A 13,551-nucleotide genomic window follows, 5' to 3' on the forward strand; every position below is an offset into this window, starting at 1 on the left:
ATTGGTTATTCATTTCACATGAATAATCTATCATTGAAAAGCTATTAACAAACTCTATATGAACACTACAGATCGCCCCCATCTCTTTTTGTTGCGTAGATGGGGTGTGGTATTGACTCAAATATGATAAACATATAATTTGGAGTCGTTACTAACTAAATAAAGCTTAGAATCTACGATCATCTAGAAGTCATATAATTGATTAAGGGACGAGAAATTGTAAGACTCCCAAACTCAAGTGACTCATGAGTTAGTCAACGATCAGATTCTCTGTAAGGGCATTGGGGATGGAAAATGGATTATGCATTCTTTTGTGGCCGCATGATGTGTAGATCTCTACTTTGTGGGCTTTTAATTAATGTTTTTTTAGGGATTTAGTAGAATTTTGGTGCTGCTTCATCTGGCCTTGCTTCACAGAACTTTTAGGTTCAGGGCAGATAATAAAAAAAAGAATAATTTAGCCTTGCTTTACAAAGCCGATGAGCAGATAAAAAAAAGAAAAAAAGAAAAAAAGAAAAAAAGAAAAGAAAAAAGAAAAAAAGGAGAGGAACTGAGCCTTGCTTCGCAGAGTCGAAGGCTCAAGGTAAACAAATAAAATGAAAAGTCCCCCTAGTGTTGCTTTACAAAGCCAAAGGCTCATGGTAAGGAAAAAAAAGAAAGAAAGAAGAAGCATACCTAGCATTGCTTTACAGAGTCAATGGCTTAGGGCAAGCAAAAGGAAAGAGAAAAGTAAATGAACTGATTACAAGTGTAGTAGAGATGTGTGGAGTGGAATACAATTTGGATACAGATATATGAGAAGGAAAATGAGAGACTAAACACCATGTTTTTTTTAAAGGAGTGGTCGCATATCCCCGATCATAGCCTTACTATGGACTTTATTGACTTCTTCTACTGGCTATCATGAAATTCTGGATTGGATAGACTGTCGGCACTATCAAGGATTTCTGGACTCTCGGGAAACCTTAAAACGTCCACATCTTGTCTCATGGACATATCTCTCTATCTTTCTAGTGAACAACATGTCTCTGGAGCTTTCGAAATATCCCATATGGTAATTGTTACATGCCTTATAATTAACCTTCTACCATTGGTCAGTAGGTGACTGACATTGATGTTAACTACTGGTTGTCTTTTTTGTTTCGCAAAATAACAGGTGTTGGGGAATAATTTTGAAAATTAAAAGTGTGCTAGGTGAGCTGTCAATTACCTAGTGACCAACGGTTTGCTGTCTCTTTCTTTCTTTTTTCTTTTTCTTTTTGCATGTAGTTTCTTGTGTCGAATGATTATATAGTACCTTGGTAGGCTTGGATATTTGGCTTAGGTCAAATCTACTGAATTTAATCTGTCGATCAAGTCCATTAATTGTTTCTAAGAAGTGTCGAGAACCCTTTTTACTGGACTTGTTCAAGTATTCAACACCTTTTGTGTTACACAAAGACAATTTCATTAGAATAAGAAATGATCAAGATTTCTTGATGGTCTAGACAATTAGCCAAGGTTTGATTTGTTGAGTTCCTCTGCCAATTGAGTTCATTGGTTGTTTATGAGGGGTGCCAGTGACCTTTTTTACTAGACTCACTTGGATTTTGATGCTTCTTAGGTCGGTCAGAGACAACTTTATAAGAATGAGGCGTGGTAAAGGTTTTTGGAAAGTCTAGATCATTGGCTAGGATCTAACTTGTCGGGTTCCGATTCTAACGATCAAGTTCATTGGCTATTTTTGGGATGTGCCGAGGAATTTGCCCATTTGACCCATTCATTTTTTATTTTTTATTTTTATTATTTATTTATTATTATTATTTTTTTATGTCTATTGGGTAGACTAGAAACAATGTCACGGAAATCTTGTTAAAAGTTTCAAGAGTAGCTTTACACCGAAGTCATGAGTTCAAGTGCTCGTGCGGAATGTGTGTGAAAAGAAAAATATAAAATTAAAATTTACTACATTTTGTTTTTAAGTTATATTTATTATTTTTAGTAAGTTATGATTTTTTTTATCATTTTAAAAGTATTTAAAAGTTTACAATATTCTGAAATAATTATAACTAATTATTATTTTTTAATTATGGAAAAAAGTTTGAGTTAATTTAAAAGTTATTTATTATTTTTAGTAAAGTTATTATTTTAAAAAAATAATAATAAATTCTTAATTTATAGCTGATGTAAGTGTTCTCCGCAATTTGGTGAAAAGACTTCATTCAGACTTTTATAAATAATATCAGTTTTATTTTTCATTTCTTGAGAATTCTCTCTCCTTGTATAATATGCATTTATATTCGACTACTATTTTGAGAAGAAGACACTGACCTTCTCTTCTTTCCAAACATGTGCTATGATAGGAAGCCTTCCTTTTGTCCCACCTTCTGATAATCAACAAATGGAAAAGATAGGAAGCCCCTTAATTAGTTAATGGGCCAGGCCAAAATTACAATGTTTGGATGATCTCGACCTTTGGCAGATGGTTCACACGTCGATAATATAAAAGCGCATGCGCTCGTGCACACTAAAAAAAAAAGAAGCTAAAGATTAAAAGAAAAAAGAAAAGGCAGCTGCTTACGTTGATGAGAAAGAGTTCATTCATTTGATAGTCGGGATAATCTGATCAAACGGGGTGTGTACCCCGGACTGTGCGGCCCACCGTTGAGTATGTGACTACATCCATGCAGTTCATCTGTATTGAAAGGTCATTTTTGGGCATGATCCAGAAACATAAGCGGATTCAAATCTCAAATGGACTTTGATCGAATTACTAGGACTCTTTTATACATCCACGCAGTTCATCTGTATTGAAAGGTCATTTTTGTACATGATCCAGAAACATAAGCGGATTCAAATCTCAAATGGACGTTGATCGAATTATTAGGACTCGTTTATACATCCACGCAGTTCACCTGTATTGAAAGGTCATTTTTGGGCATGATCCAGAAACATAAGCGGATCCAAATCTCAAATGGACTCTAATCGAATTATTAGGACTCTAACCTATATATATATATATATATATATATATATATATATATATATATATATATATATATATATATATATATAAAAGGTAATGCATGGTTAGTTTTTTATTATTATTATTATTATTATTATTTATTTATTTATAAATTTTTTATTTCATGAACACCCACATAAAAGGTGCGTTTTGAGGTGGATTTCCACGTTGATGCCTAAGTTAATGTAAGTGTATATATTTGAGTGCGTATGTATATGCATGCACACAAATACGGTGTATGGTGGTAAATGACCATTAAAAACTTGTCGTGGGCCACAAAAGCTTTGGATAATGATGATATTTTTGTGGTCTCTTCGTCTAGGTCTTTGTTTTGTGGTCTCTTTGTCTAGGTCTTTGTGACCTTATCAACAGGTTGGATGGTAAATAAATATTATGGTGAAATCCATGAAAGTTTTTAATGCTAGGGATTCAATCACGATTGTTTCCTGTGGTGTGGTCCACTTAAGATTTGGGTCCACTTAATTTTTGCTATCATGCCCTAAAATGAGCTTTCAAAATGATTGTACGGTGTGGATTTAAGCCATATACATCACTGTGAGCCCCATAGTAAGGGGTCCCAACCACCTTGGTGCGCCCGATCAAACAAGGGTAATTTTTTACTATAGATGTGATTGACCATTCACCTTTTTTTTATTTGAACTGAGTCTATTTGTACGAATAAACTTATAAAGACGAAAATACCCCTACTTTTTTCAACTGTTTTACCTTAAAATCCAAGGGTATTTTTATCCAAAACCATGTTTCTGTACCCTAAAAATCTACTTTGATAGCATAAGTTTTCAGCATTTCATTAATATTTAAAAAAAAGAAAAAAGTAATCATTTACTGTGCTAATTTTTTCATCAAACAAATGGAGTTGATGGTCAGCGGAGTTGGATCGTTCATAGGCATGCACCTCAGTATATGTTAGAGTCAGAGTATTCATCAACGGACGTTCAACCACTCCTGCCGTTTCTTTGCGTGGAAGGTAAGGTGGGATTAAGAGCCTTTACCAGAAAACGGGTGAAAGTATGCGAACAGACGCGGAATAACCTCCAGCGGTGGAGTGTGAACTGTAGGGCCCACTTTGATGTATATATTTTATATCCACTGCGTCCATCCATTTTTCCAACTCATTTTAAGTCATGAGTTTAAAAAAAAAAAAAAAAAAAGATACGAAGCTTAAGTGGACGACACTACTGAAAAAAGTGGTGATTGAACGATCACCATTAAAAACTTGTTGAGGGTTACAAAAATCTTGGATCAAGCTGACATTTGTATTTTCCATTCATCCAGGTCTGTGTGACCTTATTAAGAGGTTCGGATGGAAAATAAACATTACGGTAGGCCATAGGAATGTTTCAACGGTGGGTGTCAATGTCCCCACCGTTTATGTGGTGTGGATCCACTTGAGCTTCGGATCTGCTCCAATTTTGGGTTCATGTCTTAAAATGAGCTGGAAAACGTACGGACGGAGTGATATCACGCATATATCAGGGTGGGCCCCACAGCTCATACACCACCGCTGGAGACGTGTTGGCAACACCACTTAATCCGCGTCCGATGCGAACGCCTTAATCTAATGAATGGACCGATTGCAGTGCGAGTGGGATGTAAGCGTCCCCATCCATCCGACGAGAAATCAGATAGCGTACTGCATAAACTCTGTTGGGCCTACCGTGAATTCACGTGGTTTATCTACGCCATCCATCCGTTTTTTCATATTATTTGAAGGGTTGAGCCGAAAATTGAATCACATACAAAGCTCGAGTGGGCCATACCACAGAAAAGAGTGTAAATAATGATTTTCACCGTTGAAATATTCCTAGGGCCATACTGATGTTTATTTGTCATCCAACCTGTTTATAATATCGCACATACATGGATGACGATTTTATGAAAAAAAAAATAAAATCAAACATCAGCTTGATTCAAAACTTCTGTGACCCCAAATAAAATTTTCAATGGTAGACGTTCAATTCACATTGTTTCCTGTAGTGTGGTCCAGTTGAGCTTTGGATATGCTTCATTTTTGGGAAAAGGCCATAAAATTATCTGATAAAAAGGATAGACGGAATGAATAAAATCATAAATCAAAGTGGGTCCACAGAGTCTACACAGTACGCATTCCGCTTCCATCCGACGAGACCACACGTTAAGTGCCATTTTTCATTTCTTAATGGTCCACTTAAACTACCCTACCGCCCTATAGCTGACCTTTATGTTTTACGCAATCATTTTCACCACATGATTGGAACTGCCTAAGTTTTGGTACAGCGCATTCTCGAAGTGCACCCTACTCTGATGAACGGTCCCGATTTCACCCACATCTGTTGAAACTCACATTCCGAATCTTCATGAATATCCATTCTCCCTCTACCTTCATTCAAAAACCAATGAATTCCGGTATACATTCTCTCCAAATCCTGCACATTTCTATAAAAGAGAAAACAAAAGCCTCTTCGCAGTCTCTGTACAAAAGAAAACAGGCCACCAGACAAACGATGGAAATCATGCGACGTGGACCACCATCACCACACGATCAACCGCCCGGCAAACCCTTCTTACAGATCTCCGTCGAAGAAGGCGCGTCCCACCAGACGGCCCGCTTCCTCATCACCTCCCAATCCCTCACGCACTCCCTCAACCCCATTCCCCCAACCCTCTTCCTAACGGCGGCATAACGGCGACCCCCGACCCCATCGAAGATCCGCTCCCAACCCTTCTCCCACGCGTGGCTCGCGTCGCACAGCTCCAATATCCCGTTTCCCCACTCCGTCCAGCTCCATCCCTTCTCCAGGCTCTCCATCACGTCACCCACGCAGGGCCCCACGCACACGGCCTTGCACGGCCTGCATTTGGCCCCACTTAGTGGGCCCGGGCTTCCCAGCGACGCAACGGGCACGCCGAATCGCGACGGAGGGAAGGCGTAGGTCCGGTCGCTAAGGATGCAGAATGGGATTTGGTTGGTATGGTAGTCCACACCTTGGGTGACCAGCTGTGCCTTGAAGGCACTCTCTGAATTGAGGGTACGGTAGCCCGCGGCGTCGAGGGATGGGATGAGGGAGAGGCGGGAAAGGGCAGCTGTGGTGGTGCGGAGATCACCTATCCCTAGCCGGTCGTTGAGGCCTCCATACTGGGACCCTGGTGGGACCAGGTACTTTCCTGGGATGAAGTTGTGAGGGGAGAGCGGCGCGGACCAGTAGCCATCGACGCGGGTGCGGACCACCCAGTCGTAGGTGAAGTTGTGGTGGGTCTGGTGATCTCTTATCATGGTCAGGCACCCTTCCACCAGGTTGAAGTACTGCAGCAGGCCCTGCAAGATAAATCAAAATACCTAGTTAGAAGAAAATGGAAGTGGGGGCTTTTATACATGGTGTTCCCCAGCATACTCGTGGCCCACTCTTCAAGAATCATGCCTCAATTGTAGCCGTTGCTTTTACGGTGCCCCTTTTTTCATCCATGTCACGGTGTTACGTGCCACGTGGACAGTTGGAGCTTGTATCGAAGATGGTATTATCATGCACAGTGCAATTAGATTTTTTCGAGAACGGATTGGCTACTCCCCCTGCCACCAGCCCGGTGGCTGGTGGTCGGTGCTCTGTGGGCCCCACCATGATGTATGTGTTTCATCCATTTTTACGGATCATTTTAGGGCTTTATCCCAAAAATTAGAGAGATATAAATATCAGGTGGACCACACCACAGGAAAACAATAGTATTGGATCTCCACCATTAAAATCCTCCTAAGGCCCACTGTACTTTTTATTTGACATCCAATATGTTGATTAGGTCATACAGACCCAGATGAAGGGAAAAAACAAAGATCATCTTGATCCAAAACTTTTATAGCCCTCAAAAAGTTTTTAATGGTGGACGTTCATTCAACACTATTTCCTTTAATGTGGTCCACTTGAGATTTGGATATATCTCATTTTCGGTCTCACACCATAAAATGATCTAGAAAAATAGATGGACGGCATGGATGAAACACATACATCATTATGGGGCCCACAGAGCACTCGATCACCAGCCATTGGCTGGTGGCAGTGCGAGTAGCCAATCCGTTTACGATTTTTTCAGTTTGACGTGGACGGCCCATGGTTCTGTGATCTATAACATGGACCAGCTGGGACTCGCGTAGGTTTTCGGCAAGCTATGTATAACCTTTGACATGCACAGATACATGAGCTGTTTTGGAGTATCATGGTTCATCATACCCCGTTAGCGTGTTTAGAAAAGAAAAGAAAGATGAAGAATAATAAAAAAATATATAAAATATAAAAAAATCTCTTTCTACATGATGACTCCTTGATGATGGTTTGTTGAGATGTCAAGTTAACTTCGGTGAAGAGGTATGAATGGGTGAGTCTACTCACCGTGACACTAGACCTGATCCGAAATTAAGAACGTCTAGGTGCAGAAGTTTGACCTATTACTAAATGTGGAATGTGGGACCCCTCTCAAAATCAACCCAAACAAACTCAACCTAAATTAATTTTTAAATGAATGGAATTTAGGTCATCCTAAAATATGATTGCTTAGATCCAACTTGGATTAGTTAAGTTATACACATCTAGGGAAACATCCAACCTTACAAAATTGAAAATGATCAATAATAACTGAGTTTAATCGCATCCAAGTGAAAATTAAAAATTTATAATTAATTAATTAATTAATAGATGTGAAAGCAGGCACGATTGACATTCTTGCGCATGTATGTTGGTGATCAGAAATAAATGGATGAATGTGGAAGTTCACATACGGTTATCGAATGCGATGATTTCTCATAAATTTACTAAATGGGAGAAAAGAGATTAAAAGAAGAAGAAGATAATTAGTCCATCCCAATGGTGTTATTGTTAGGTTTAGTTGCTTGTGTGAATAAGACTTCCCCAAACACAGGCTCTCATATGAAAGCTAGCTGATCCATTGTATAGGGATCATTGAAGATATACCCAGACCAGAGTTAAGACTCGTATGGATCCTCGTGTGCCCAGACCTGATCCGTTAAATAAATGAGTGGCTCATCTGTGGGAGGTAGCATTTTTTGGCTATGTTCCATATGAGGTAAAAGAATGCTTAAATTGTTACTTGGATCCTTGTTTTCTCCAATCCAATCCTAGATTTATGAATTATGGTCTTTGGGATTTGCCAATTTTAGATCAATGTTCCACTGATTGCGTGCAAACTCATTGTTTGGCTCTTTAGGAATTTACCAACGAAAAAATTGAGGTGGTCTCCACATCCAAAATTCTAAGAATTTGGATCCTGGAAATTCTAGTTTTCCTTCATCATGATTAGTCCACCTCATCATTGATATTGTCAGTACTATCGCATCAAATACATTGGGTGGTAATGTAGCCCAATCAGATTGCAACAAATAAGAATTTTCTGTTTGCCACAAAGAGATAATCTAGATTGAAAGTCTAAAAGTAGGGATAAAGAATAAAATAACGTCATTGCCCAAACTTTTTCTTCTTTTAATTTTAATTTTTTTTAATTCCATAATTTCTTACTTTTAAGTATTGATCCCACTCCATTACTTTCCCATCTAATAGCCAACTTATCAAAATCAGTTGAGTCTGATCCAATTCAGTACAACGAGGCACCCCTAAATAAATATGATTGACTCAGTCGAGCCCCGTCTCGACACAGGAATAAAGGCGAGTCATTTGGAGTCCAAGTAATATTAATAATAAGGTAGGAAGAAAGAAAAAATCATGCTAACAACTCCCATCATGCAACTGACCTAACAACTCCTGTGCGGGCTTGTCTTTGTGCAAGACGTGACTGAAGGTGAACTGAATACGAACAACCATCCAAATTTGAGGTGAAAATGTGACCCATGATATGAAAAGAATATAAGAAACCGTCCAAGTTTTAATCTAAAGGTGGGGCTCATGTCATGATCATATATATATATATATATAGCTGAACGCTCACCTGCGAACCATGGACTATCTACGAACTTTTTTGAGAACTCATCATATATGATGATTCTTGAAAATCTGAACGGTCCACATGAAGCATAACCTCATGAAACCTCATGGTACCAATTTTTACATTTAACCAAAACTTTGGTGGGCTATAAAAATGCAAACAGTTTCTTTCTTTGATTTGAATTTCTCTTTACTATGGCCCACCAAAATCTTAGATCAGGGTGAAAATTCACCTCCTTAAGGTTTCATGGGATTCCGCATCTTATGGACCATTTGGATTCGTCACCCATGACACGTGTGGAAAGGTGCACACCTGTGTAGGTGGTAGGAGAGCATGCCGAGCATGCCTTTATATATATATATATATATATATATATTATATATATATATATATATATATATATATATATATATATATGACTTACGTGACAAGGTATTGTTCCACTTCAGCTCACACACAGAATACGTAAAGAACGTTTATCAGGTGAGTCCCATTGTAAGCGTCTCCTGATCCAGGCGTAGGCCCCACATGCAATATGGTCCCGTTCGCCCATTTTCCTTTAATGGACGCGGATTAGGTGAGGCAGGGGCAACATCTTAGTGGGTGAGGCCCACCTTGATGTATTGTTGTATATCCATGCCGTTCATCCATCTTGTCACCTCGTTTTAGGGCATGGTGCGAAAAATGAGGCAGATCCAAATCTCAGCCACACAGTAGGGATGAAAAAGGTTTTGGATCAAGGTATTACCTGTGTTTTCCCTTCATCCAGGTACGTGTGGCTTTATCACCGAGTACAGTGGCCCCAGGAATCTTTTAATGGTAGGCGTTTCAATCACAAATGTTTTCCAATGAGCTGGAAAAACAGATGAACTGCATGGATATACGACAAAAACATTGAGGTAGGCCCCATGATCAGGCTTCAACCGTTTAGTTGATACCTTTGCCTCACCTAACCCGCGCCCTTTCCTAACCGTCTACTGTACACGTGCAACCTACCTAACGGTTCGAGTGCCCTGATATTAGGTCAAGGAATATCACTTAGTGGACGGAAAGCACAAGCGGCTAATCGACGAAAAGCTCTGATACCACGCCATTGCGTGATGACTGAATTAGAAAGGGATGCGGATTTCCTGCAAATGCCTTTGGCAGGAAGTTCCTACGCTGGGAACCTAGGTGGGGCTCACCGTGATGTTTGTGGGAAATCCACTCCGTTCATCCGTTTTGTGAGATCATTTTAATGGTTGATACCAAAATTGAATAGGATCCAACACTCAAGTGGGCTGAACTAAAGGAAAAAGGCGGTTAAGGAAATTCATACCGTTGAAACCTCCCTCAGTTCTCAGTTAAACAGTGATGTTTACGTGCCATCCATACCGGGATGAACACAAAACACAAATATTAGACTGATTCCAAACTTCTGTACACAAATATTTCAACTGCAGACGTTCAATACTTACGTTTTCAGCCCACTTGAGTATTGAATCCGGCTCATTTTTGGTCCAGTGAATCAAAATGAGCTCAAAAAAACGGATGGTTGGAGTAGATTTCTCACAAACATCACGGTGGGCCCCAACTAGATTTACAGCGCAGGAACTTTATGAGAAAGGCTTTTGGCTGGAAATCCGCGTCCGTTAGAAAGGGGGCGGATTTAGTTGCGGCTGCGGCCCCCGCCTCACCCAACGTGGTTAGGCCCTGACAGTGGGGCCCATAAATGAATCAAGCTAATATTTGTTTTTTTTAATTTTTTTTTTTTTTTAATTATCTCCATTCATGTTTGTTTGACCTTATCAAGGGGTAAGATGGCCAATAAACACTACGGTGGTCATTACAGTGGGCCCTTAGAAAGTTTTTAATGGTGGGCGTTCAATCACCACTGTTTCCTACGGTATGGTCGAATGGACAGCGTGGATATATAATACATACATCAAGGTGGGCCCCACAGCCAGGGCCGCAGCTTGTTGGGTGAGATCGAGGCTGCACCTAATCCGCTTCCAGTTAGAAATTGTACACGTGACACATATATTAGTCATATTAGGTGGCTCAAAATTTTGGGCCCACATTTATACGTGGGTTGGTAAACAAATTACAGCCGATCTCCTAACTTGGAAAGACGACCTATCAACAGACGATCGAAATAAGAACCAGTCAACGGTCCAAACTCAACAAACAAGCGTCCATTAAAAATGAGGTTAGGATCATCTTAAAATCAATGAATTTTGTGAGACTGCCCTATCTACGAGGGGCCCACGTTTTCTTACGGTTTGATTTGAGTTAAACGAGTCCTACGCTTATGATTTCAGAGTGCACGCATAAGAACCATTACGTTCCGCCAGAGTATCAAATAATTCCCCTACGCAAGAAGTAGCAGCCAGCCATGTGCGTCCCGAGGAAACGAAAACGAAAACGGAAATCATGAAACCAACCTACCCTTCAAACAGTACGAAAGGATCCCAACAAACCTACGCCTGAAACTGACACACACCCTACTGCTGGAGGACCGGAGAAAGTAAAACAGAAACTTTGATACTCCGCTAGTGTGTGATGGATGATACGCAGGCACTTAGAAATTACTTAAAATTGGCATAAAAATATTAGTCAAATTAAACCCTCCAAATTATGATAGTGTATACGTACCATGAACCAAAAATTAAGTTTATTTGATCATCTCTCTATTGGATTGGTGGACATGTATTGGACCGTTTAAGAATGAAAAAATAAAAACAAAAAATCCAACGGTCTTGGTTTGGGAAGAAAAAGTTTCAATGAAGCGGAGGTTAGGGTTGTTAAACCAATCTAATCTCCATATTTTGATAATCTTGTATAAAATTTAGATAATATTATCGTGAGATTTCTAAAATTTTGCATTTTATTGTGATTTTATCTTGAAAAGGTAAAACATTAAATCCATTATATAAATATATTTTAAATTTGATATTAATATTTTAAATATTTTATTTTCAGCTAAAATGTTCGGCTAATAATATCTGAAAAACCTCTAAATCTGAAAATCTCCCGAGAAAATGCAAGCTAACATTCCTGGAGAATTCTCAAAATCTGAAAATCTCCCACCGTTGGATTAACAATCTGGACGGAACGGGATTTGGTGAGCCGCATACCACTTCCAAACATGCTTCGGTGGGCCATGCTTGATGGGAACACGTGGCGCTATCAAATCTTGCCATGTCTGGGCCTCATCGAATCTGGTTGCAGTCTAGACGGTTTATTTTAGTTAATAGTATATGACACGTCTACGATTTCTAAGTGCCTGCGTATCAAGCGTCATGCTACGCATGAGTATCGTATAATTCCTCTTCTCGCAAGAAAACCGATACGAGAAACTCTATTCCAATATGAAGAGAGAATAACCCGGCATTTGGTTAGAAGAAAACGAAACTGAAACGGGACGGGAACTGTCACCTGGATGCCGTTGGGGGAACCGCTCGCGGTCAAGACCCGGGCCTGCGATTCGTTCTCGGGCACGTACTCGGGTACGAAGATCCGAACAGCTGCGATCCGTGGCGCGTCCTTCAAGATCGAGAACTTGTACGCTCCTCCGTCAAACGGGCTGTGCAGGAACAGATCCGAGTTTTTATAAACCCTAAGAATGTTCTCGAGAATCGAAGGCCCGGTGAGTTCGAACCGCCTTGCTCCGCCTACCAGGCAGATGGCGACTCGGGACCGATCCAACTCAGCTTTCCTCCTCTTCCACCGCAACGTTTCGAGGTTGGGAGTCCGAGGAAGACGTGGGAGAGAGGGACGAGGTTTTGGTTGGGGGGATTGGGGGAGGAGAGAGAAGGGATTGGTGGTGGAGGAGAGAAAGATGAAGATCAGGAGAGAGAGAGGGGTGAGGAATAGAAGGAAGAGACGCCAGTTGAAATTGGTCTTCCATCGAAGGACCATGATTTTTCTGTGGTCCTTCAGATGCTTCTCCTTCTCTTGCTTTTGATCTTCGCTGCTCTTTTATCCATTTTGGAAGAGGAAATGAAGGGAGAGAGCTGATATTAGGATTGCACGAGGTTTGCGTGAGATGAACATAAAGATGATGAAGGTTGGAATTTTCGATATCATATAAAACTGTTTTAAAGGGATGCGGATTCGGTATCCTGCGGAACCATTGAAATTCGTGGGCCATCGTGACTTAATCACAGGTAGCCCTGGTGTCGCACGTGCATGTGTGGCCCACTTCCGTACATGGACGGTTAAGAAGGGATGGTATCTGTTCAAGGTGAGTAGGTCCCACAATATGGTTGTCGCGAGATCAGCTAAATGCAGCCACGTGGACCAACCAAAGGTTATTAATTTCAAGTACGAAGAAAGCAAAACCTCTTAAAGCAAAAGGTGCCAGTGCATCGCGTTCAACAAACGTTACATGCGCACGTTGAATGTGGATCGTCTAACATTGTGTTTTCCCATTCAGATCTTCGGACATGTCTCGTCCAAAAAATGAAAGGACTCCGATTATTGAGGCACGTGGCACATGGCACATGAAAGTTTGGGCCTACTAGATGGTGTGAGTACCAAACTAGATGATACCACGGAATGCTAAATGGAGAAATAAGAAAGCCACGCATGCCGCTGAAAGTAGGAAGATGAAATGATTTTTC

The 13,551-nt window shown here is 40.3% G+C and overlaps 1 protein-coding gene across 1 annotated transcript; it reads right to left on the minus strand.

Annotated features, from left to right (window-relative positions):
• Positions 1-5,074: 5,074 nt before the first annotated feature.
• Positions 5,075-12,996, minus strand: LOC131237071 (uncharacterized). The gene is made up of 2 exons (XM_058234725.1): positions 12,365-12,996; positions 5,075-6,320 (listed from the first exon to the last, which is right to left on the minus strand). Exons 1-2 carry the CDS (start codon positions 12,845-12,847, stop codon positions 5,547-5,549), a joined length of 1,257 nt encoding a protein of 418 aa, XP_058090708.1. The 5' UTR covers positions 12,848-12,996; the 3' UTR covers positions 5,075-5,546.
• Between the last annotated feature and the right edge of the window lie 555 nt (positions 12,997-13,551).

The sequence above is a fragment of the Magnolia sinica genome, chromosome 2 (genome assembly GCF_029962835.1).
Source record: "Magnolia sinica isolate HGM2019 chromosome 2, MsV1, whole genome shotgun sequence".
NCBI classification, from domain to species: domain Eukaryota; kingdom Viridiplantae; phylum Streptophyta; class Magnoliopsida; order Magnoliales; family Magnoliaceae; genus Magnolia; species Magnolia sinica.

Bases quoted from the DNA above. Each gene is read 5' to 3' on its own strand.
- LOC131237071 (XM_058234725.1), bottom strand. From the start codon at position 12,847: ATGGTCCTTCGATGGAAGACCAATTTCAACTGGCGTCTCTTCCTTCTA. The intron at 6,321-12,364 runs GTGACAGTTCCC...TTTATCTTGCAG, and splicing joins GTTCCCCCAACGGCATCCAG to GGCCTGCTGCAGTACTTCAA.